Source organism: Durio zibethinus, chromosome 6, assembly GCF_047325235.1.
Source record: "Durio zibethinus cultivar Kanyao isolate XHJ-2024 chromosome 6, ASM4732523v1, whole genome shotgun sequence".
Classification (NCBI taxonomy): Eukaryota; Viridiplantae; Streptophyta; class Magnoliopsida; order Malvales; family Malvaceae; genus Durio; species Durio zibethinus.
The window spans coordinates 15,210,957-15,235,671 of record NC_143167.1 but is presented as its reverse complement, the minus strand read 5'-3'; the positions used below and the strand labels follow the sequence as shown (position 1 = coordinate 15,235,671).

The 24,715-nt window shown below is 30.4% G+C and overlaps 1 protein-coding gene and 2 non-coding genes across 3 annotated transcripts in view; 1 reads left to right on the top strand and 2 right to left on the bottom strand.

Annotated features, from left to right (window-relative positions):
• Positions 1–10,547: 10,547 nt before the first annotated feature.
• Positions 10,548–10,654, top strand: LOC149518464 (small nucleolar RNA R71). The gene has a single exon (XR_016343397.1). It is a non-coding gene; the product is annotated as a small nucleolar RNA R71 (small nucleolar RNA).
• Positions 10,655–13,586: 2,932 nt separating this feature from the next.
• Positions 13,587–13,692, bottom strand: LOC149518463 (small nucleolar RNA R71). The gene has a single exon (XR_016343415.1). It is a non-coding gene; the product is annotated as a small nucleolar RNA R71 (small nucleolar RNA).
• A 5,631-nt stretch (positions 13,693–19,323) lies between these two features.
• Positions 19,324–24,715, bottom strand: part of LOC111284338 (putative LRR receptor-like serine/threonine-protein kinase At1g56140) — a 37,289-nt gene continuing 31,897 nt past the window's right edge. Inside the window, exons 5-6 of the mRNA XM_022873032.2 lie at positions 19,926–20,076; positions 19,324–19,836 (exon numbers count right to left, since the gene is read on the bottom strand). Of these exons, the coding sequence (XP_022728767.1) occupies positions 19,507–19,836; positions 19,926–20,076 (481 nt within the window). The 3' untranslated portion in view covers positions 19,324–19,506. The remainder of the gene's footprint in view (positions 19,837–19,925; positions 20,077–24,715) is intronic.

Sequence of the window (24,715 nt, the reverse complement as noted above, 5' to 3'; positions counted from 1 at the left end):
TTTTCGAAAGTATTAGACATGGTTCCTTGGGGGTGGTTTATGAGGGCATTAGCAAGTTGACCCATTTAAACCTCAAGATTTTTAATGGAAGCTACTTGGTTTTGTAAGATTTAGGTGAACATCCCTCCCATGAATGGTTTCTTTTCTTAGGGTAAGGGAGGTGAATGGTATTGGGTAGTTATAGTTGATGAAAACTAAGTAGGTGCATGGGTCTAGAATGGTAAGTGGATGTTTGCCCCTAGTTATTACCCCAAGAAATGTTTGGATGGTGTTTCTAACCTTGGTTATAGGTATTTGAGTATAGGCTAACTTGTTGCTTGGATTGAGCAACAAATTGGATAAATACGGCTCTAATATAACACCTATCTTAAGAATGGTTCCCTTTCCCACAAATATCACACAAGATAAAAGGACTTTATATGGTTTGATAATGGTTAGGTGTAAAGTTATTTCTTAAAGAATCAAATATTTTAGCTAAGGTAGCAGCTTAAGAAGTAAGGGCGGTTAGGTTATCAATCATATACCCCAGTTATTTTTTTTAGAACTAACCTGTCATTAGTTCATTCATAATTGTTCATGGCCATCTCCACTATCAAGTCATATGCCTTATCAATTGACTTGCTCATCAAAACTCCACCAATAATAGTATTTATCTTGCACCACTAGCCTATTATAAAATATTTGGACTTGTAACCACTTGGGCAAACCAAGATGTAAGCATCTTCTCAATAACTCCTTATATCTCTCCCATGCATCAAACAAGGATTCAGCTTTACATTGTTGGAATGCAATATGTCATTCATCATCTTGATAGTTTTGGCCAATGGGAAGAATTTTGTTAGAAACTTTTGAACAAGATCATCCCATATAGTGATGGAGCTCGATTAAAAAGAAGTTAGCCAACTCTTTCCTTTATCTTTAAGAGAAAAAAGAAATAATCTTAGTCTAATGGCATCATTGGTAATATCATTACACTTACAAGTATAACAAATTTTCAAAAAATTAGACAAGTGTAAATTGGGGTCATCACTGGTAACCCACTAAATTGGATTGAAATTTGAATCATGCTAATGATAGATGGCTTTAATTCAAAATTATTTGCTTGAATGGCTAGCCTTCTAGTGCTAGGTTGGAAGCCATCTAATTGCGAGATAGCATAGTCCCTTAATGTTATTGATTCTCTTAATCTTCAACCATTGGTTGCTTAATAGTTGCTCATTTTTCCCCCTTTCTATCTTTTTAAGAGCCTTTTCAATTTCCTTATCTAAGGGTACTAAACTAGAAGTCTCAGCTATATGCATGAAACACAAGAAGAATCTAACAAATTAAACAAGAAAAATAAACTCCAAACTACAAAAAAGATGTTTAGTATCAATATTGAATTAACTGCACAAATCCCCAACAATGACACAAAAAACTTGATTGAGAATCTGCAAGTGCAAAGAATCGAAACAAGTAATATAGAGTAAGTATAGTATTGTTCCCATAAGGATTGTAAATAGAGTATTGTTCCCATAAGGATTGTAAATAGAGTGAATCAAGTACTAAAATTGTCTCATCATTACTTATGTTTGGAGAAATCATAATAAGAATGCAATTACTAAGTAAACTAATCAAAATAAAACTTAAATAATGTAATTAAACTTAAAAACATGTAATAACAATAAATTAAGATGAAATTAAACCGAAACTAATACAAACAACAAGTAACTAAGTGAATTAAAATGCAACCAACTTAAATTAATCTAATTGAAACTTATTATGTAAGAAGAAACTAAACCCAAAGTATGCAAGATTACTAAAATTAAATGCAAGCAACAATGTATAATAAAAACTTAATGATGCAAATGTAAAGTAAACAGATAGTTATGCAAAAACACTCTAACAACAACCTAAAGATAATTTCTGTATGCTTTGAATTGAATTAAAATCAAAACCAATCTAAACGTCCTTAGTAGCATGCAATTTAAACAAATTAACTTAATTAAACCTTAACCAAATTCAGTTAAATCTAAGAACATGCAATCTAACCAAATTAATATTAATTAACTTAGATAACAAGAAATTAATTCAATACCAAAGCATTAACATGTAAACCAAACTAGAATTGATTAATTAAAACATGAAAGCATCAAGTTAAAGATAAACAATAGTAAATCACATAAACTTAAATTGATTTGAATTGAAAAATAAACAAGAACCAAAACTTAAATTGCTTTGAAAACTGAAAGGAAATGTGAAGAATCTTACATTACAGTAAAGAAAAGCTTAGGAACAATAAAACTTTTTTAAAAAAGGAAGAAAGCTATTAAATTAAAGATTAGTCGTCACCCCAATCATGATTTTTCCTAATGCCTAAGCCAGCTATTTCTAAAACAAGAATACAACAAATCCTAAAGTTAGAAGGATAGGTAGATGGTGGCTAGGGCTTCTTTTAAGAGAAAATAATGCTTTGTAATTACTTTTAAACCCTTGGTAGTCTTTTTGAATAAGAACTCTAACTTGGACTAGGCTTTAGCACTTCTTGGGCCTTTCTTGAATTGAGCTTAAATCTTGAAATCAATTTCTTAGCTTTTAGACTTATACTTCTAGTTGAAAAGTTTTTGGAAAAGAGAGAGTAAAATTTTGAGTTTTGTTATCCTCATGTACTACCCCTTTTTTATACTGCTCTTCTATTTTCATGCAAATCCTATCCTTTGTAGCAATACCCATTCAAAATAGGATTTTCTAGTCAAAGTGGGAAACCTTCTTGAAATAAGAAAACTAAGGGCTATTTGGACTTTTCCAAGTATGGACAAAACTTCCAAGTTATCATGCCACATAAGCCTCAAAATCATCCCTCTTCACCTATTAGAAAAAACTTGATACCATGTCATCCATTAGTAATCCCATGCATGTGTGCTTACATAAAACACCATGGAGTTATAGTTAATTTGAAATTACACGTCTATCCCTAATAATAGCCAAGCATCATTTAAACAATTCTTGCATGAATTTTCTAAAATTTTCAACAAGATTTATCAATTCTAGCTAAAATAGATTCAGCAAAGCAAATCTTGCAAATTCATTATTTCAACTTCAAGATTTCAAAGAATAAAAAAGAACTCATCAGGAACAGTCCAAGATTACTCCAAATGTACCAAGAATCATCCAAGATTGATCAAGAAACTCCATGATTCTTTAGGATTCACCAATATTCAATCTTTTCTTCATGATTTCCTAGAAAACATCAAACTAAGCACATTAAGAGTCAAAAAAGCTTATTTTACCAAAAACAAAGAAAAAGTAACTCATTAAGTATTGAAAATAAGTCTATTTTATAAGTTATCTGAAAGTTACATTTCCAAAATTTTTAGGAGTTGTTAAGAGAGCTTAAATTACACCAAGTCTCTACATAAGGGAGAGTTAAAAAATTACTTTAGCTTCTACTCAACCTTTAGAAGCCAGGAATCAATCTTGATGTATTTGTGAGAAGTGATTCACTCATATTCAACCAAGATTCAAGAAAGAAGTAAAATTTCTTCAAGAACTCAATCCAAATAGACCATTAAGACTTTTCATTTATAAATAGCTAGGAATTAGACTTAGGAAAATCATGGACTAGCGGTGATAGACCAATCATCAGTCTTAAGTTTCCTTTAAATGTTCTTTAGTTTTAAGTTACAAATTATCTTTAAATTCTCATTTAAATAGCTTTTAATTTACTTAATTGTTCTTGTAATTAAAATTTTAATTTAGCTTCTTAGTTATTTTCAATTTAGTTTTGTTACTTTTAATTTGTGTTTAAGTTCTTTAATTTTCAAGTTAAGTTTGTTCTTGCAATTTTAAAGTATTGATTTCCAATTAAAATTCCAATTTTCAAGATTTTGTCACTTTTCATTATTCTATTCTTATTAGCTTAAGTTATCACATTAGCTAGTTAACTCTATTCTATAATTTAGCATTATTTTAGTTTTAATGTTATGCATGTTAATTACATTTATTGCATTGCGTTTATTAGGTAAATTTGCTTCATAGGATCATTAGATTCAATTAATGCATTGTTTTAATTAATTCAATTTAGACAATTTAGGCTTATTGGTTTCTATATTAACTTTATTTTGTATTATTAATTGCTTGTTGGTTTAATTAAATTAGCTAATTTTGGTTTGCATAGTTAGGTTCTTCCATTAGTTTGATATAGTTAGAGTGTTATAATTAGTTTGAATATAGTTAATGTGTTATAATTTTGGTCATTACTATTAATTTATTTACAATTGATAGCAATAAAATTTATTGTGTTTTACAAGTCCATTTTAGCTCAAAATTTTGAAATTTTGCTTGAATTTTGGTGTGTTTAATGTGTGGTTTCTTGATTTTTAGGTTTAATGTATATGAGACATGAAAGCCATGCGATTCCTTACAAGGCCATACAATTCCGTGCAAGATTTGGTTAATCATAATCCATTTAATATTTGGCCAATACAAGATGGGAGTATAGTTGAATCCAACTTGGAATAGGAATCCTACAAGCATTTGATTATTAATGATTCCTACATATATTTGGCTAAGAAGGGATTTTTTTAAAAGAGGACTCTTTGATTATCTTGAAAGAGTTTTTATGCAATAACACTATCAAAGACTAGAGTTTACATTCAAGAAGGTCTTTTGGAGATTTTTCTTAAAGGTTTATGATTAAATCAACTATATGGCCTTGGATGATCAAACCTAGCTAAAACTCTTATCAAGATCACAAGATGATGAATGGCATGACACATGTATGATCAAGATCAACCAAAGAGACCCATTCAGCCAAGACACTCCATAATTGAAGACTTCATGTTCGGCCATACCACTTCAAGATCAAAATAAAGCCTAATTTTCTTAGAGTTTGATTTACAATAGGACTTTGTAATCCCAATCCTCTTTAACCAAACCATCCTCTATAAATAGGGAGGCTCTCTTCACTTGTAACACATCCCATTCCACAACACTTCTATTCTCCCTCTTTTCTTTTTTCTTTTTAGATTTCTTCAAATTTTCTATAGCTTTTTTATATCTTGGCTAAGTTGACACACTAGTCCAAGAACCAGTACAATCTTGTTTTCTTTAAGGTTTTTTTGATACAAAGTTTTGTTTGCATTTTTTTAATACAAGCTTTCTTTATTTACTTTTCATGCACAATTCTATTTCCTTTACAAGCATTCAAGATCTTGTTTTATATGCTTTCTTATTTTTAGCCAACAGTCAATGTTTCCTAAAGCTTTTGATTTTTTAGTATTCTTATTATATTCAGCCAATCTTAAGAACTACCAAGTGACAATTAGTTTGTTATTTCTTAGCTTATATACATAATTGCTCTTAATGCTTTCTTTTGTTTACATTATTTACTTTTACTTGCAATCAAGCACTTTTTTCCAATCTTTTACATATAAAGCTAGTAGATTAACAACTTTGGTACTTGAGTTACATCCAACAATCACAATATATAATCCTCATGGGAACATTATTGATTGCTACTTTTCATATAGTTTGCAAGTGCACAAATCAGGTAATAATAATGGAATTATTCCAGTATCGTCTCTTAAGGGATTATAGATTGTAATGTTGGGTTACTTACAAGTACCAATGATGAAAGCCTAAAATATCATATCCAAACAATTAAAAATTTAATGGTTTTGGTCACAAAGAAAAGAAAAGAAATATTTGAAAGCAATTGTAAGTAAAGATCTTGACTTCACCAATTGCCACTTGAGAGGTAACAGAATATAGTGAAAGATTGGATCTAAAAAGAAATAAGTGAAAACTTGAAAACAAGAAAAATAGAGATTGTTGATTGCTTAGAGTAATCTTGAAACAAAGATTGCATGAAAATAAACTTGTAGAGCATGAAATAGAGTGATGGTCGAAACTTGTAGAAAGTAAAAGAATACTTGAATCAAATTGAAAAGAAGAAGTAAGCTTTCCCAAAATAGAAATTAGAAAAACAAGATTTGAAACTTTAAAACAATAAAAGAATAAATCTTGGAAAAGATATTTCTTGTATTAAAATAAAAAATTTAAAGAACAAAAGCTTTGTTATTTGCACATTTGTCACATAAGCCAATAACTAAACTAAAGAAATAAAAAAAACTAAAAACTGAGAACTAAAAGAGAGAAAAGAAGTGAAAAATAGGATGATGAAATAGGGTGAATGGCTTTCCTATTTATAAAGTGGGATTCAGCCAAAGGGGTAAGATTTACAAGATGTGTTTTCAAATTTAAACTCTAGGTAATAAGGCTTATCTTCATATTCTAAGAAAGGATGATCGAATGGGACTCCTCTTGTTTGAGTGTGCTTGGTCGAAGGGGGTCTTGAAGAAGTGATCATGGCCTTTGATCAATGTGTGATTAATCCTTGATAATCTCTACTCTTGGATTCGACTAAGGCTTAGGATTTCAAAAATAGTTTGATTTTTCTTTAATTATCTGGATAATTATCTTGCAAATTCCTTCCTCTATCAAAACTCTTCATTGGATAAGCTAAATAGTTCATCATAAGCATAAACACTCTTAACCGAATGTATTTAATCTTCATTTTGGTGAAAATTGCATCAAGCCCTTCTTAAATGGAGTCTTGGTCAAATGGAAGAGAGAAGAATCCTTGTGCATGCTTAACTCAATCAAAAAGAGTTTTTCTTGGATAAAGCACTTTTGGTTGATCATGCAAGAGTCTATTGAATTTCTTTAAATATCACAAGTGTGCTTGGTGTCCTTTTGGATGTAAGCTAGTCGAAATAATGCAGAGTCATTATACAAGCAAAATTTCTTCATGGCAAGCAAAGGAGTCATTCTTGAATCAAATCTTTTTTGGCCGAATATAAGGCAGAATCCATGTGCAAATAGAACTTTATCTTGGTTTCATGGATGGATGAATGTAGATCAATGTGGTTCGGCTATGAGCTTCCAAGACTGGGCTGAAAATACCCCTTGTATGCTTGTATGAAAATAAAGGCTATGAGCTGAAAACTTTAAAATCATGTAAAAAACATAAAAAATACAAAAATTAATAAAAATTTTAAAATTTAGCACCATTTTTAGCTTGTAAAAACATTATATAATTTGGCGCTATCATACCCTTATACTTAAATTTTTGCTTGTCCTAGAGCAAAACCTGAAATTAACAAAACTAAAGATCAATAAGCATACTCACAAGGTCAAAAATTGCACACAATTCCTATCATGCACTATTTTATAATAGAAACCTAATTATAGATATAGAGTTACAATAAATTCCTTTAAAAACAAGCTCTCAATATCTTATGCTCATTACAAATATACATTTACTCAATATTTAATTCATACATATAACTCAAGTAAAAAGAATGCAAAATACTTTATCACATTTCAATTCAAAGATAGAATAGACTTCATATGTTCACTTTCCCCATCCTTCTCCATTAATGTTAGACTTACATATTTGACTCAAGATAAAAAGGCCTTTTAGGCTTCTAACGTAAGGCCTAGGTTAAAGTAGGAAAAAGGAAATTTTAGGCATAAGATTTTAAGCTCACTTTCTTTGAATTTCTTAGACTTTGAACAGTTGAGAGCTCTTTTTAAAGCTTTAACTTGTGAGGCATCATTTTATTCTTTGTATTTATGGCTCCTTTTAGAAAAAAAAAAATGCTATAGCCATTTTAAGCTTTTGTTAGGCTTTGCCTTTTTTTTTTTTTTTGCCATTTTCTTTCTTTCATTTCATTCCTTGCACCTCCCTTCCTCCCAAATACATAGAAATGTCTATAATACACAAGTAAGCACATTTAGGTTAGTAAAACCAAATAAGGATAATAATTAAAGAAAAGGCTTATTGGTTTATTATGTGGCTAAATAAACATAGAAAAGGGAATGTAATAAGCTCAAAATATAGGTACTAGGGATGCATCATAATAGGGTGGCTAGAAAAAGGCTGAAACTATCCAAAGAACCGACTAGATCATCTTTTGAGTCAAATATAGTCTACGATTTTACCTCAAGGGTTGAGTAGGTGAATTTTAGAACATTTATTCATATTATTAAATCTCATGCAAATCCACATCTCACAAACTTTAACACAAATCATAGCATTTCATATAAAGAGAATAGAAACACGAGCATAATAATCATATCCAAAGAAAGACATGCTTAAGAATTCTTTTCAAGCTCTACTACATTTATAATTAAACCTCATATCATACTTTAGTCATTCTTGGAAAATATATGTAAATCCAACAAAGTGAGCATAATATAGAGATTTAGTATGCCAATTTGGTTTAAAAGAAAAAATGGGATCACAAGTTTAAAAAACATTTAAGTTCAAAAACATCTTCCCCTCAACTTAAATTAAACAATGTTTCAAAACAAAAAATAAGGGAAAAGAAATACTCCCTAAATTTACTTTAAGGTCGAATGTCTATAAGGCATCTTCTTACTTCACTTTATCCCTAAAAAGAAAAACAACTCAAACAAAACTTTGAAACATACCTATCCTAAAAAACTAAGAAAACAAAAAGCATAACCATTAAAATAAAACTTAGGTTGCCTTCTAAGCAGTGCTAATTTTGGTCAAGCTTGACCATCCCTAAATCTATGGTTCATCTTATCCCTTCAAAAGGGAGCTTACCTTGTTACCTCTTTCCTTATGGAATAACATAAATAGACTCAATTTTAAGAGGTGTACCAATTTTTCTAGTAGGGATAACATACATAGAACTTGAATTTCTTTTAAGGTTAAAATGATTAGAGCTAGTGGTTGGCAAATGATTTTGAATCATAGGATCAGGAGGTTTATCTATTAGGTTAGACTCCTTAAGGTTTTCTTTTACCATGACTGTATTTACATCATCTTCATCTCTAATTACACTACGCCCTCCAGTTACAAACTACAGTTTCTTGTTTTTGAATCTAAGGGTAAGGCTAGAGTTGTAGACATCTATTAATGCTCTAGCAATCAATAGGAAAGGTTTTCCTAATAGTAATGGAGCTTCATCATCCTCCATGTCTAAAACATCAAAATCCATAGGGAAAGTATATTTACCAACTTTTACAAGCACATTTTTCAATCTTCATTGTGGCAACTTGGTAGATCGGTCAACAAACTTAAAGTTGTACTTTCTAGGCTTTAGTTCTCCACATCCTCACTATAAAAAATATTCATAAGCATTAGATTTATACTAGAACCAAGATCATAAAGAGTATCATAAAATTTTAAATGTCTAATTTTACAAGGAATAGTAAAACTTCTTAGATCTTTTTACCTTTTAGGTAAGAGTTGTTGAAGTTCAGGGTTGCATTCCTTAAAATATGTAACTTCCTTCAACTCTTTAAGTAGCTCATTTGGAATAGGCCTTAGGGCAGGTGGTGTTATGTTAAAACACTACCTATATATTCTAGTAGTCATCTTTGGCTTTGTTTACACTTTCTTTTAGTCTTTCTCCTTCTCTTCTCCTTCTTTTTCTTGTATAGCCCTTTCTTGAACTATTTCTTCTTGCTCGATTGAATGTTTTCTAATAATGCTTTTCTTACTTCCAATAGCAGTTGTCCTTCTTTAGCAGACCCTTCAATGTACTTTTTTGGATCTTTTTCATATTCCATTTTAATAGTTTTTTCTTTTAGGTTTTTTTTAATATTTTTGAAAGCCTCTAATGTTATGGGGTCAAAACCCTCAAGAGTTTCTCTTCCAAATCTCAAGAATTCTTCATATTCTAATATGTCTTCTTTCCCCACAAAATTTATTTAAGTTAGTTTACAAAATTAGGAAAGTTTACCACTATAGGTTCATCAATGAAATTATCCTCCTCATCAGAATCATCTATCCCATCATTTACCGAAGAATAGATGGCATTACATCTTTTCTTGCCTTATCCTTTTAGGTTAGATTCAGTGTTGCTAGGCAAGGTACCTATAGAGCAACTGGCTATGGCTTGGGCTAGTTGACCAATATGGTTTTCTAGGTTCTTAATTGATGTAGCTTCGCTTTAAATGTTGGCATTGTTGGCTTACATCATTGGATCAACATATCTTTAAAATTGTATTTCTTTTCATGAGGTGGGTTGTAAGTTGGTAAATTGGGGCAATAGTTGTTGTTTTGGTTGGTGGTTTGATTGGTTTCAAGAAAAATTTGGGTGGTTTTGCATTACGGTAGGTGTTGTTATTTGCCTTAGATTGCTAGATGTATTAGACATGTTTTGTCTTATATTGACATCTTTCATTAAAATGGGGACCTTCACATATATCACATGACACAAAAGGGTTTTGGATAGCATTCACATGGTTGGCTTGGGGTTGGTTTCTTAAGGCTTCAATTTTTTTGGTAAGACGGATAAATAGGAATTTATGGAGGTTATGGCATCAATTTCAAATAAACCAGTAGATTTTTTAGTTGCCTTTCTCTCCATCCCCCACTAGTAGTTGTTAGCAGTCATCTCTTTAATTAGCTCATTTGCTACCTCGAGAGTCTTGCTCATAATTGCCCCTATAGCAACTAAGTCTAAGATGGTTCTCATGGGTGATGTGAGACCATTATAAAATATTTGAATTTAAAGCCATTGGGTAATCCATGGTATGGGCATTTCCTTAATAACTCCTTGAATTGTTCCCATCCATCATATAATGTTTTAGCATTTGCTTGCAGAAATGTGAGGATCTCATTTCTCAGCTTTGTAGTTTTAGTTGGAGGAAAAAACTATGCTAGAAACTTTTAAACCAAATCATACCATGTGGTGATTGAACTAGGTGGTAATAGTGACAACCAACTTTTTGCCTTGTCCCTGAGAGAAATAAAAAATAATTTTAGTCTAATAACTTCATAAAAAATACCATTATAGTGAAAAGTACCACATAATTCAAGAAAGTTTGAAAGGTGAAGATTAAGATCATAGCTTGGTAACCTTCTAAATTGCATAAAATTTTGGACCATTTGTATAATTAAAGGCATGATCTTAAAGTTGTTGGCTTGAATAGCTAGCCATCTAATGGATGGTTGAAACCATCTAGATTAGGAACTGCATAGTCCATTAAGGTTCTTTGTTCCTTATTGTTTGCATTAGCCATGAGTGTTGGTGCAGGTGGTGCTAATTACTCTCTTCTTCCTCTAAATGTTTTTTCAATTTTTTGATCAACTAGAGCTAAGTCAACACTTTTAAATTTGCACATGCAAATAAGAAAAGATCAAAGAAAAACAAAAGAAAATAAATAAATAAATAAAAAGTTTAGATTATAGGAGTTTAAAAAATATTGAAAACACTACTATAATCCCCTACAATGACCCCAAAAACTTGATTATTGCTTTTCATATAGCATACAATGCACAAATCAAGTAATAATAATAGAAGTATTCTAGTATCATTTCTCAAGGGATTATAGGTTGTAATGCTGGGTTGCTCACAATTACCAAAGATGGAAGCCTAAAATCTTTATATCTAAACAATTGAAAATTTAGGGGTTTTGGTTGCAAAGAAAAGAAAAGAAATATTTGAAAGTAATTGTAGGTAGAGATCTTGACTTCACCAATTGTCACTTGAGAGGTAAAAGAATATAGCCAAAGATTGAATATAAAATAAAATAAGTGAAACTTGAAAACAAGAAAAATAGAGATTGTCAATTGCTTAGAGTAATCTTGAAACAAATATTGCATGAAAATAAACTTGTAAAAGATGAAAGAGAGTGATGGCTAAAACATGTAGAAAGTAAAATAATGTTGGAATCAAACTTAAAGGTAGAAGAAAGCTTTGCCAAAACAGGGAACGGAAAAAGAAGATTTGAAACTTTAAAACAATAAAAGAAAAGATCTTGGAAAAAATACTTTTGTATTGAGATAAAAGAATTTAAAAAAAAAGCTTTCTTATTGGCAAATCCATCACCTAAGCCAATAACTAAACTAAAGAAATAAAAGAACTAAAGATAAAGAACTAAAAAAGATAAGAGAAGTGAAGAATGAGATGATGAAATAGGATGCATGGCCTCTCTATTTATAGAGTGCGATTTAGCCAAAGGGTAGGATTTACAATACGTGTTTTTAAATTCAAACTTTAGGTGATAAGGCTCATCTTCATCTTCCAAGGAGGGATAACAGGATAGGACTCTTCTTGCTTGAGTGTGCATGGCCAAATGGGGTTTTGAAGAAATGATCAAGGCCTTTGACCAATGCTTGATTAAATCTTGATAAATCTCCACTCTTGGATTTAGCTAAGGCTTGGGATTTCAAGAATAGTTTTTTTTTTTCTTCAATTATCTTGATAATTATCTTGTAATTTCCTTCCTTTATCAAAACTCTTCATTGGATGAGCTAAAGAGTCCATCATAAGCACAAACATTCTTGGTCGAATACATCTAGTCTTCATTATGGTGGAAATCACATGAAGTCTTTCTTGAATGGAGTATTGGTCAAATGGAAGAGATAAAAATCCTTATGCATGCTTAACTCAATTAAAAAGAGTTTTTCTTAGATAAAAACACCTTTGGCCAATCATGCAAGAGTCCATGGTAGCTTGAACTTCTTCAAATATCACAAGTGTGCTTGATGTCTTATTTGAAGTGAGCTAGCCGAATGCATATAGAGTCATTATGCAAGTAAAATTCCTTTATGGCTAAGCAAAAGAGTTACACTTGAATCAAATCTCTTTTGGCCAAATATAAGGGAGAGTCCATGTGCAAATAGAACCTATCTTGGCTGCTTGGATAGATGAATGTGGTCAATGTGGTTTGGCTATAAGCTTCTAAGATTGGGCTAAAAATGCTTCTTACATGCTTGCTTGCATGGCTTGTATGAAAATGAAGGCTATAAGCCTAAAACCCTGAAATCATGAAAACAACATAAAAAGTACAAAAATTCATCCAAATTTTATAATTTAGCACCATTTTTAACATGTAAAAACACTATATAATTTGGTGCTATCAAATACTTTACTCACTCATTACTATTACTTGATATGATCTGTGCACTTGCAAGCAATATAAAAATAAATTTTTTGGCATCATTGTCGAGGATTATTTTAGTGTTCAAAGATCAATATCAATAAGGGTTTCTACTACTTTGTAATCTAAACAATTTTACTTTTATTTGTTTAATATATTTTGATCTTTTCTTTGTTTGCATGTGCAGATCTCATAGTGTTAATTTAGCTCCATTTAACAAGGAAATTGAAAGAACATTTAGTCGTTTAAAGAGAGAACAAACACCTACACAAAATAGAAGTCTAATGGCAAATGCAACAAATGAAGGTTAGAAAGCTTTAAGGGGCTATGTTGTTTCTAACCTTGATGGATTCCAATCATCCGTACAAAGGCCAACACTACAAGCCAATAATTTTGAGATAAAGCCTTCAACTGCTCAGATGGTCCAAACTTCTATTCAGTTTGGAAGGTTGCCAAATGATGATCTAAACCTTTATCTCTCTAACGTTTTAGAACTTAGCAACACTTTTAAATACAATGGTGTTTTTAATAATGTTATAAGACTAAAACTATTTCCTTTTTCTCTCAGAGATAAGATAAAAAGTTGGTTGTCTTTACTTCCATCCAACTCCATCGCCACATGGGACAATTTAGTCTAGAAGTTCTTCAGCAAATTCTTTCCACCTATTAAGATGGTGAAAATGATGAATAGAATTACAACATTAAGACAACTTGATGGTGAAACCCTATATGATGCATGGGAAAGATACAAAGAACTATTGCAAAAAATCCATATCATGGCCTTTAACAATGGCTGCAAATTCAGATTTTGTACGATGGGCTAATGCCACCTATGCAGACTAGTTTAGACTCAAAACTTGATGGTGAAACCCTATATGATGCATGGGAGAGATACAAAGAATTGTTATGAAAATGTTCACATTATGGCCTCCCATAATGACTATAAATTTAGATTTTCTACAATAGGATAACACCAACTATATGAACTACTTTATACTTAGCCGCTAAATGAGCTATAATGGGAAAGTTAATGGATAATGCATATGAGTTGATTAAGGAGATGGTTGTGAACGACTACTAATGAGGTGGCTGTGAACAACTACCAATGAGGTACTGAAAGAAAGGTACATAAAAAAAATTGTTGAGGTTTATGAATTAGAGACATTCACTTCAATCACATTATAATTAGCTAGCCTTACCAAAAATATAGATGCCCTAGAAACCCAAACCTCAATCATCCTTGTCCAAGCCATCCAAAGTTCATTAATAACTTATGATATTTAAGGACTATATTATGTTGATAGATGCCAATTCAAGGTAGAGTTGGTCTAATATGCATAACAAACCAAGCTTGCCTACAATACCTACAATAATACTTACAACCTAGGCTAGAAGAATCACTCAAAACCAACCCACCCACCAAAACACTATCTAAACTAAAACATTTTCCTAAACCAATAACCACATAATCCACCCCAAGAAAATAATACAAAATCCAACCTTAAGAAACAAGGTAAGGAAATGTGCAATGTTTTATATTCTTATGGGAAATAAGGGACCTATTTTTTCTGAAGAAGAGGATAATCTTATGGATAAGCCTATAGTGGTGAATTTGCCAAGCTTTGTGAAATAGCCTGACGTGGAATGCGTAAAAGAAGAATTGGTAATGGGTGATAAGGAATTACTTTGGTTTATATTGGAGATTCTTACAAGTTTCAACCTAATGGTAGAAGTTCAAGATAATTTTTTCTAAAATAATGAACTTGAAGAGATAGATAGGAACCATGAAATAGAGAAAGACCATAAAGAAAAAGTTCAAGAAGAGGAGGAATATATGAATTCAACAAGGGATGATGAAGAGCTTTTACAAGTTAGAAGAGTGCTCTTGAAGAGTATATAACTTGAGGTGAAGGAAGTGTAAGAGTAAAACCGTAAGGTAAAAAGTGTTAGAATAACTCTAAGGATGTTAACCTAAAGGAAGACATTCAAAAAAGCCCAATAAATGTCAAAACCTAAATGGAAAGAGCTACTTAAGAAGCTAAAGACTGTTACACTTATTTATGAGTGTAGCCCTACATTTTGATAAATTATTCCAATAAAGTAAGATGACCCAAGGAGTTTCACTATACCTTATTCTATTGGTCACTTCTATTTTGATAAGGTTTTATATGATCTAGGTTCTAGTATAACTTTAATGCCTTTGCATATTTTTATGTAGTTGGGAGCTGGTATATTGCAACCTCTAAATTTCAGCAACAACTTTGCTAGTAGATCTATAAAAAAACTATAAGGAGTATTGGAAAATGTACTTGTGAAAGTGGGTAAATATGTTTTTCCTATTGATTTTGTTGTTTTAAATATGAAAGATAGTGAGGCCTCAATTCTATTAGGTATACCTTTCCTTATGGTCTCAGGTGCTTTAATTGATGTTTATAACTATAAGGTCACATTAAGATTTAAAGATAAAAGAATTACCTTTAAAATTGGTAAAGCTATTTTTAGAAACGATAAAAAAGATGTCCAAGAGATATCTATAATAAAAAGATAAGGAAAAACTCATGAATAAAGAGCCTAACCAAACCAAAAAGACTAGCCCAAAAGCCCAATAGTGAAAACCCACTCAGCCAGCCCTAAGAACCCAACTCCTTGTAAGCCCAAGACACATTCCCTTAGTGTAAATTCAAAAGACCCAAGGTTGAACCCAAATCCTATTTATATGATCCTTGCTAGGAGAGCTAGTCTAACTTCTAAGGCCAAATTTGTGTATGTGATACCACAAAAGCTATTACAATAAGGGAAACTCCTTCCTAAAAGAAAATGGTAATCTTCAATTCTTAAGTATGGTCAAGCTTGACCAAAATTAGCATTATTTGGAAGGCAACCTATGTTTTACATTTTCAAACTTTATATTTTCTTTGTTTTTGTTTAGGAAAGGTATGCTTTTATCTTGTTGTTTGTTTTTAGTTGTTTTCTTAGGAATGAAGAAAAGATGAAAATGATGTCTTGACAAGTTTCAGCCTCTCAAGAAGACAAAGATAAGCGAGTATTTCTATACCCTTAATGCTTTAATATTTCAAGTGAATCATTGTGCAATTCAAGTTTAAGGGAAGAAAACTTTTTACACAAAACTATTTTGAAAAGCTTTTCAAAGTATTCCTAAAAATCTTTGTTTTTAAACCAAGTTAACATGCCAAAAATCATTATAATGCTAACTTAGTTGATTTTTCATAATTTATTCATAATGACTTAAGTATGATATTAAGACAAGTATGAATGTGATGAAAGCATGAAATGATGTCTTAAGTATGCTATTCTTTGGATTATGATTTTTATGTTTTATGTACTAAATTTTAATCTTTGATATGCATCAATTTGTGTGAAAATTTTGTGAGTATAAAATTGCATAAAGTTTTGAAGCATGAGTATAACTTTAGAATTTGCCTACTCAACCTTCGAGGAGAAATCTTAGACTGTATTTGATTTAAAAAGTGATTTAGGCATTTTTTGGACCATTTGAGCTTTTTCAAGCCCACTTATAATAAGGCATCCCTATTACCTTTATTTTTTAGCTTATATATTCCATTTTCTTTATTTATTTACCCATAATAATAAGCCTAAACCTTTTTCAATGAAATTTCCCTCTTATTGCTTTTACCCAACTTGTATTGCTTATGCATGTTAGGGACAAAGTTAAAAGAAAAAATTTGCATTTGGGAGGAAGGGAGGTGCAAAGCAAGGCAAAAGAATAAAAGCCAAAATGGCTAAAATAAAAAAGAAAAGCAAAAATGTAAAAGCTAAATTACCTATATGAAAAAAAAAAAGTCAAATAAAAATGCCTCAAGTCTTAAAAAGTTTTAAAGTTTTCAAATTCCAATGTTAGAAAAAGTAAGTAAAGGATTATGAGCCTAAAATTTTCTTTTATCTTACTTTGACCTAAGCCTTACATCACAAGCCAATAAAGACCTTTTGATCTTGAGTCTAGTAAGTAAGCCTAACATCAGTGGAAAAAGAATGAGGAAAGTAAACCTATGAAGGTGCTCTATCTTTGAATTGATATGTAATGGCATATGTTGTATACTTTTTGCTTAGATTGTATGTATAAATTAGAAATAGATTAACTTTACATACATGAGAGTTTTATGAAACTAAAAGCATAATTTTGAATAAATTTCTTGTCTAATTATGTTTATTGCTATCTTTCTATTATACTATAGAGCATGATTGATAGTTTGTGAAATTTTAACTTTGTATGCATTTGTATTGATTATTAGTATAGTTAACTTGAGGACTTAACTTAAAGGACAAGCAAAAAGCTAAGTGTGGGGGTATGATAGAAGTAAAATTTATAGTGTTTTGCAAGTCCCTTCAACTCAAAATTTTGAAAATTTGCTTGAATTTGGTGTGTTTAATGTGTGATTTCTTGATATTTAGGTTTAATGCATATGGGATGCAAAGACCATTTGAGGCCATTCAAGGCCATGCAATTCCATGCAGTATTAGGTTAATCCTAATCCATTTAGTATTTGACCAATGCAAGATGGGAGTATAGCTAAATCCAATTTGGAATACGAATCCTACAAGCATTTGGTTATTAAAGTATCTTATTTGGACAAGGACTCCTACGTGTATTTGACCAAGAAGAGATCTTATTAAAAGAGGACTCTTTGATTATATTGAAAGAGTTTTTATGCAAGAAGAACACTATCAAGGAAATAAAGGCTAGATTTTCTATTCAAAAAGGACTTTTGGAAATTTATCTTAAAAGTTTATGATCAAAGCAACTATATGGCTTTGATCATAAACTCTTAAGATAAATTTCCAAAAGTGGATAATCAAGCCTATCTGAGACTTTCATCAAGATTGCAAGATGATGAATGGCATGACACATGTATGATCAAGATCAACCTATGACCCATTTGGCTAAGACACTCTATAATTGAAGACTCCATATTTGGCCATAGCACTTCAAGATTAAGATAAAGCCTAATCTTATTAGAGTTTGATTTATAATAGGACTTTATAATTCCAACCGCCTTTGGCCGAATGTTTCTTTATAAATGGAAAGGCTCTCTTCACTTTTAACACATCCCATTCCACAACACTTCTCTTCTCTTTTTTTCTTTTTTTCTTTTCAATTTTCTTTAGATTTTTTATAGGTTTCTTACAAATTGGCTAGAGTGACAAACTAGTCTAAGAACCAATACAATCTTGTTTTCTTAAAGCTTTAATACAAAGTTCTATTTGCATTCTTTCAAAACAAGCTTTCTTTATTTACATTTCATGCATAATTTTCTTTTCTTTACAAGCATTCAAAATCATGTTTTATATGCTTTCTAATTTTTAGCCAATAGTCAAACTTTTCCTAAAGCTTTTGATTCTTTTAGTATTCTTGTTATATTCAGCCAATCTTAAGAACCACCAAGGGACAATTGATTACCAACAATCACAATACATAATCCTTGTGGGAACAATACTCTACTCACTCACTACTATTACTTGATGCGATTTGCGCACTTACAGGTGATATAAAAAGCAACAATCAACAATCTCTGTAGGAACGATACTCTACTCATTAATGCACTAATGCTTGATCCATATACTTATGGGTAGCACAACAATTGCTTTCTTATCCTTTAGCATTTTCACCAACCACCATTTCTTGGACTTTCCTTATATACTTTAATAAGTTGTTTACTATTTTTTCATTTTTAATAGCTTCTTTATAGCTAACCAGATCTCCACTACTAGCTACCCAGGCAAATGCAATAATTTCCTAAAAACATGACTTATGCTTTCTTGTTCATTTTCCTCTCCTTTTTGCAATTGAAAAATATGGTGTTGAGGGCTATTCGGATGAAAATTGATATGGAAAACTGACATGTACGGGCTATGAAGGTGTCCAAATCCACTTATGGATCTTCATTTTTAATTGAAATTTGCATTTTAGTTACTTTTACTTTTAAATTTGCTTTGTTGTTCGTTCCTTTCTTCATTTCTAGAATTTGTAACTTTATCCCAATGTAAAATGATCTTTTATATTAAGTTGTGTTTCCCTACCCCTGTGATAAGAAATTGGGATGATTAAAGGTTTAGTTGTTTGAATGAATTAGTTAAATTGCCAAGGTAGCATTCAAATTTCTACCTAACAGTATGTTCTAGAAATATGAATGATTGTGAAAGGTAAGAATCATTCTTATGCAGGTGATGAAAAATATTTAAAAGATAAAATTGAGTGCGATCATATATAGATTTATGTTAAGCAATAAAATTTGAACTACAAGTAACAAAATAAATAGATCTTTTAATGTAGTCAAAATTTTGTTGGTAAGTTGATCAATGACATTTGTAAAGGAATTTTTAAAAAATAAACTTCTCTTTAAGTAATTACAATAGCCATGAATAAGTTTATCCAGGAATATTGTAATCTCATTAGTAGGGCAAAAGCTAAAAAAAAGCATGCAAAATGTACTATACTATACTATATTGAACAATCCCTTTTTTATAGCTATAGTTAGATCCATGAGTAATATCACATAGCAAAAATGGCAAAACCATGCATGCATAGATAAGGTGTGTCCTTAACCTTGACAAATGATTTTAATGAGGCAGCTGAAATGATGGTGTGGACTCACTTTCAAGTGGAGAAGGGAAAGGATCTGGCATAGTATCCCAAGACAGGGAAAAGTTTTCATTCTTCTTACGCCTTCGATCTAAAATGGCTGGTTTAATTGGCGTTTCGACCATTTCAACAGTGCAAGTTAACATAGTAACAATCTTAGACATGGGAGGTCTTTGGTTTGGATGAGGCTGGAGGCAAAAGAACGCTACATTTATTGCCCGTAACACATCTTCCTTGACCAACCCATCATGTGTCACTCGTAGGTCTACCAGATCAAGTACACGTGATTGCTCAAACAACTTCCATGCCTAGCTAGTATCAACACAATAATCAATCAATTAACTAATTAATTAATTTATATCATTTCTATAATTAAATATTAAATACAAAAGCATACATATTCTGGAAGGTACTGCATTTCTGATGGTAAAGTAAGATCTGTGTTCTTCCTGCAGCTAATTATTTCAAGCACAAGAACTCCAAAGCTATATATGTCTACTTTTTCAGACAATTCTCCTCTGATCGCATATTCAGGAGCTGTGTAGCCTCTGAACAAAACCAGATGCAATGAAACATAAGTTACAAATACACAGTCATGTGATAAAATCCAAAATCCAATAAAATTACTGTTATACCAAATACACATCCATAATGAAATCAATTCAAAGATTAATGCACCAAAGTAAAAACATACACATATACACTCCTAATTCATTTCATCTAAAAAACACATGTTTTTTTCCCTAAAACACAATATTAGAAACAAATATTGATAATTTTGGTTATACTTTATCATTGGTCCTTGACCTATTGAAATGTTTCATTCTAGACTTCCACGATTTGACTCAAATTATTAAAGGTTAGACATTTCCTATATATATATATATATTGATAATCCATTTCCTAAAAAAAAAAACCCAACTTTAAAATACATATAAGTAAATAATGCCTATTTCATTTCATACTTTTAAAATGATAGAAAGTTTTTTGATTAAAAGCTTCAAAAAAAAGTGTTAAGATTAAATTTTGCAAATAAATTAATCTCAGGAAATATATAATCCACTAATGTCCATGCAAAACTTAAAGTTACATCTAGGTTTAGATTGCAAATATATTTTTTAACTCGTCTTATCTTCTCTCATTTTTTGGATTCTTCATTTATTTCACTCTTCGACATTTTTCTAGAAATGTTATAAAATTGAAAACAATTGGAATCTAATTAGCCTTCAAGATTTTAAACTAAATAGAATTTTACGACCCAACATTGTCGGGGTAATTCTAGTTCATATATTCATCATTTTTTACCTTGAAATATGACAATCCGAAAATGTGTTGAAATTAGGTTGTAATGTAAATAAAGGATAACGACCGATATCTTTTTGTATGAGTTTATAGATGCTAGATGAATGAAATTGATTCTGATTCTAATCTAGAAAAAGGAAGGAAAAAGGTGAGGGTTAGATAGAAGTGGAAGAAGAGAATTAATCAAGAAAGGAAAAAAAAAAAAAAAGAAACCAAAAAGAAAAAAATATGCTTAATCAAAATAATCTTGTGATCTAAGCTTGACATTGAATGAAAGGAGTTAGATTCATATTTAAGTTTTTAAAGAAAGGGAAATAAGAAGAGTAAAAGAGGGATAAAGAGAAAAATATTGTGTTGGGTCAAGTAGATCCAAACTGATTAGTATAACAGCTTAAATATTATGCAAACTAGTTAGTATATCCGTTTAAATATTATGTTATTTTTAATATGAGTTAAGTTATAATTATATTTTAAATGATATTAGAGACATGTTCCTAATAAAATTGATGTGTTATATGAATAGGCACATATATATTTGTGAAAATTAATAAGATGTGTTAATTCTAATTGCTATACTCTATTTTCTTAACTTTTTCTTATATAATCTTCAAGTATACATTTAGAACCTTAAGACTTGGATTATAAAAATTTGTGGTCAACTTTAGTAACTATTCCATAAACTAGAAAGAATAAAAAAGCTATTGAAAGAGTACAATAAGAAGTAGATTCTTGAAGATGTATGAAGTAAATATTGATAAATTGATCTTGGGAAATTAAATTAGCGTTGGGGTAGGTAATTGTAAATCTTTTAATATTACTTCATTGTAACCAAGCATAGTATAATTATTTTAACAAGTTAAAATGATTTTTAATGGTGAAAATTTAAACACATACTTTAGACCAAAACTTGTATGTACCCTAGTGTAGTATGACTTTGTGGTAAAATTTTGATATTCAAAGAACTTATATTTTGGGAGAAAAATCATAGTCAAACTATAAAAAAAAAAAAATTAAAATTTTAGCTGTAGCTTTTCTCACATGTTTGGACTTTGAGGCATGAAATTTACATGATTAGAATCTTTGTCTCATAAGCTTTCCATGAATGTAATATTCAAAATTTTTCACTGTGTGATTAATATGAGTTAAGGATTTAAAGTTCAAAAGACTAAACTGAAAAATAAAGCAAATTTTTTTGATAAAAAAATTGTCTTTTAGTTGTGCAAGTGCCACGTGGGGGGCACGTGTAACGTCTTTTTTGGCATAGTTTTTAAAATAGACTTTTACAAAAAATTTTCAAAATTAATTTGTGAACTTTCATATATTTTCTAGAATATAAAAAAATTATGAAAATATATATTTTTTAGTTTTCTTATGACATCATATAATTTTTGTCTTTAAAATTCACTCTCACAATTAGTTGGAAATTAATTTTTCTTAACAAATAAATATTTTGGTCCAATAATTGATAATTATGGCATTAATATTTAGTATTTAGATATATATATATATTTTTATGGAATATAGTTTTCATCCATGTCACTATGTCATATGCCATGATTATTTTATTTTATGCAGGTGATGAAAAATATTGCATAATCTGGATAAAAAGAATAAGTCTCCATATTTTACTTTAAATAGTTGACATTTTATTTCATCTTATAGAACTAAAGATGATTATGGATCTTACAAGTGAAATTTTCAATATTACAAAAAAAATTATGGTTCGATATTACAAAAGAAATTATGGTTTAATTATTTTTGTGATAAAGGGAATATGATAACTAAAAGTACAATAATAGATTTTTCAAAAGAAGTTTAATGGAATAATAATGATATATAACATAGGAAGATCTGATATCTTCTATATAAAATAGTCTTTAAAACTATAACTAATAGCATAGATTCACTTGAGCAAGGGAATATGACCCAACATAAAGGCATAGAGGCCTACAAAGTTTAAAAAGGATTGGAAGTGCGTGATGATCATATTAAAGAGTTTAAGACTTTGTAGACTTGCTAAACAAATGTAGCATGAATAAAAATTGAAATTTGGTGGAACAACTATAACTAGGCTTCGTAACTTAATGGTTAAGTTTCATCAATATGTTACAAATCTTTCACACTTTATGATAGAACAATTAAAGGTGATGTTTGTAATGATAAGAGGGTTAAGAGTGGATTAAACTGAACTCACTAATGAACAATAGGTTCAATTAGTTATAAACTCCCTTGTTGAGGCTTTTTAGAGCCTAGTAAAATTGGTGCTAACTCATATTGATAATGTAAGAACTTTAGATGACACCTCATCATCCTTAACTTGAATAGGAGCATAAAAGGGCAACCCATGCTATTTGCTAATGTAGCTCATGCTAATTAACGCAACGGAAAATGGCCTAAGCATAATAACAAAATGGAGCTAAGCAGAAGAATTCTAAAAATTTAGCACCAAAAGATAGCAGTGTGGCCGAGCATAGAAAGAAGAACATCAACAAAGTTAAATACTACAACTGTGAAAAATTTGAATCACTTAGCTTATGATTATTTTGAGTAAAAAAAAAGTTAAACTCAAGCCTAGCTCTGCTAGCACTTATATTTATTTACATGTTCTTATATTGTTGGTAACTACCCATAATTGGTGGGTTACATCGCATGAAACCAACTGCCTTATGTGACTTATATTATTATCATGAAACTACTTTAGGTAATTTTCATTAGAATAAAAAAAGGTCACCCATAACTCCTGTAAAACATGATGGCATTCAACCATTAATAAAAAACAATAACTAAGGGAAAAAAGGGTTTTCTCACAATAAAAAAAGAGAGAAAAAGAGATAGAGTAATTAGACAGGGATCGTATAGTTGTCAAGAGGAATTTTTACTTTAATGTATTGAAGGACTAACACTATGGATACAAACAATTTTCCTATTTGATAGCACCAAATTATATAGTGTTTTTACATGCTAAAAGTGGTGCTAAATTTTAATTTTTAGATGATTTTTTGTACCTTTTATGTTGTTTTCATGATTTTAGGGTTTCAAGCTTATAACCTTCATTTTCATGCAAGTTTGCAATGAGCATTTTTAGCCCAATCTTGGAAGCTCATAGTCGAACCATATTGTTCCACATTCATCCATTTATGTAACCAAGATAGAATTTTATTTGCACATGGACTTTTTCTCATATTCGACTAAAAGAGATCTAATATAAGTGTGATTCCTTTACTTAGCCATGAAGGAATTTTGCTTGCATAATATCTATACATGCATTCGAGTAACTCACTTCCAAAAAAAGAGCAAGCATACTTATGACATTTGAAGAAGTTCAAGCTACCATGGACTCTTGCATGATTAACCAAAAATGTTTTTATCCAAAAAAAAAATCTCCTTTTGATTGAGTTAAGCATGCACAAGGATTCTTATCTCTTTCATTCAGCCAAGACTCCATTCAAGAATCACTTTATGCAATTTTCACAAGAATGGAAACTAGAAACATTCGGCCAAGAGATTTTGTGCCAATGATGAACTTTTTAGCTCATCCAATTAAGAGTTTTGATAAAGGAAGAAATTTGCAAGATAATTATCAAGATAATTGTAGAAAAAATCAAACCACTTTTGAAATCCCAAGCCTTAGTCGAATTCAAGAGTGGAGATTTATCAAGAGGAGTCCTATTCAGTCATACATCTTTAGAAGATAAAGATGAGCCTTATCACTTAGAGTTTGAATTTAAAAATGCATATTGTAATTCCTATCCCTTTGGCCAAATCTCACTCTGTTAATAGAGAGGCCATTTACCACATATCATCATCCCATTCTTCACTTCTTTTCTCTCTTTTAGTTATTAGCTTTTAGATCTTTTATTTCTTTAGTTTAGTTATTGGCTTAAG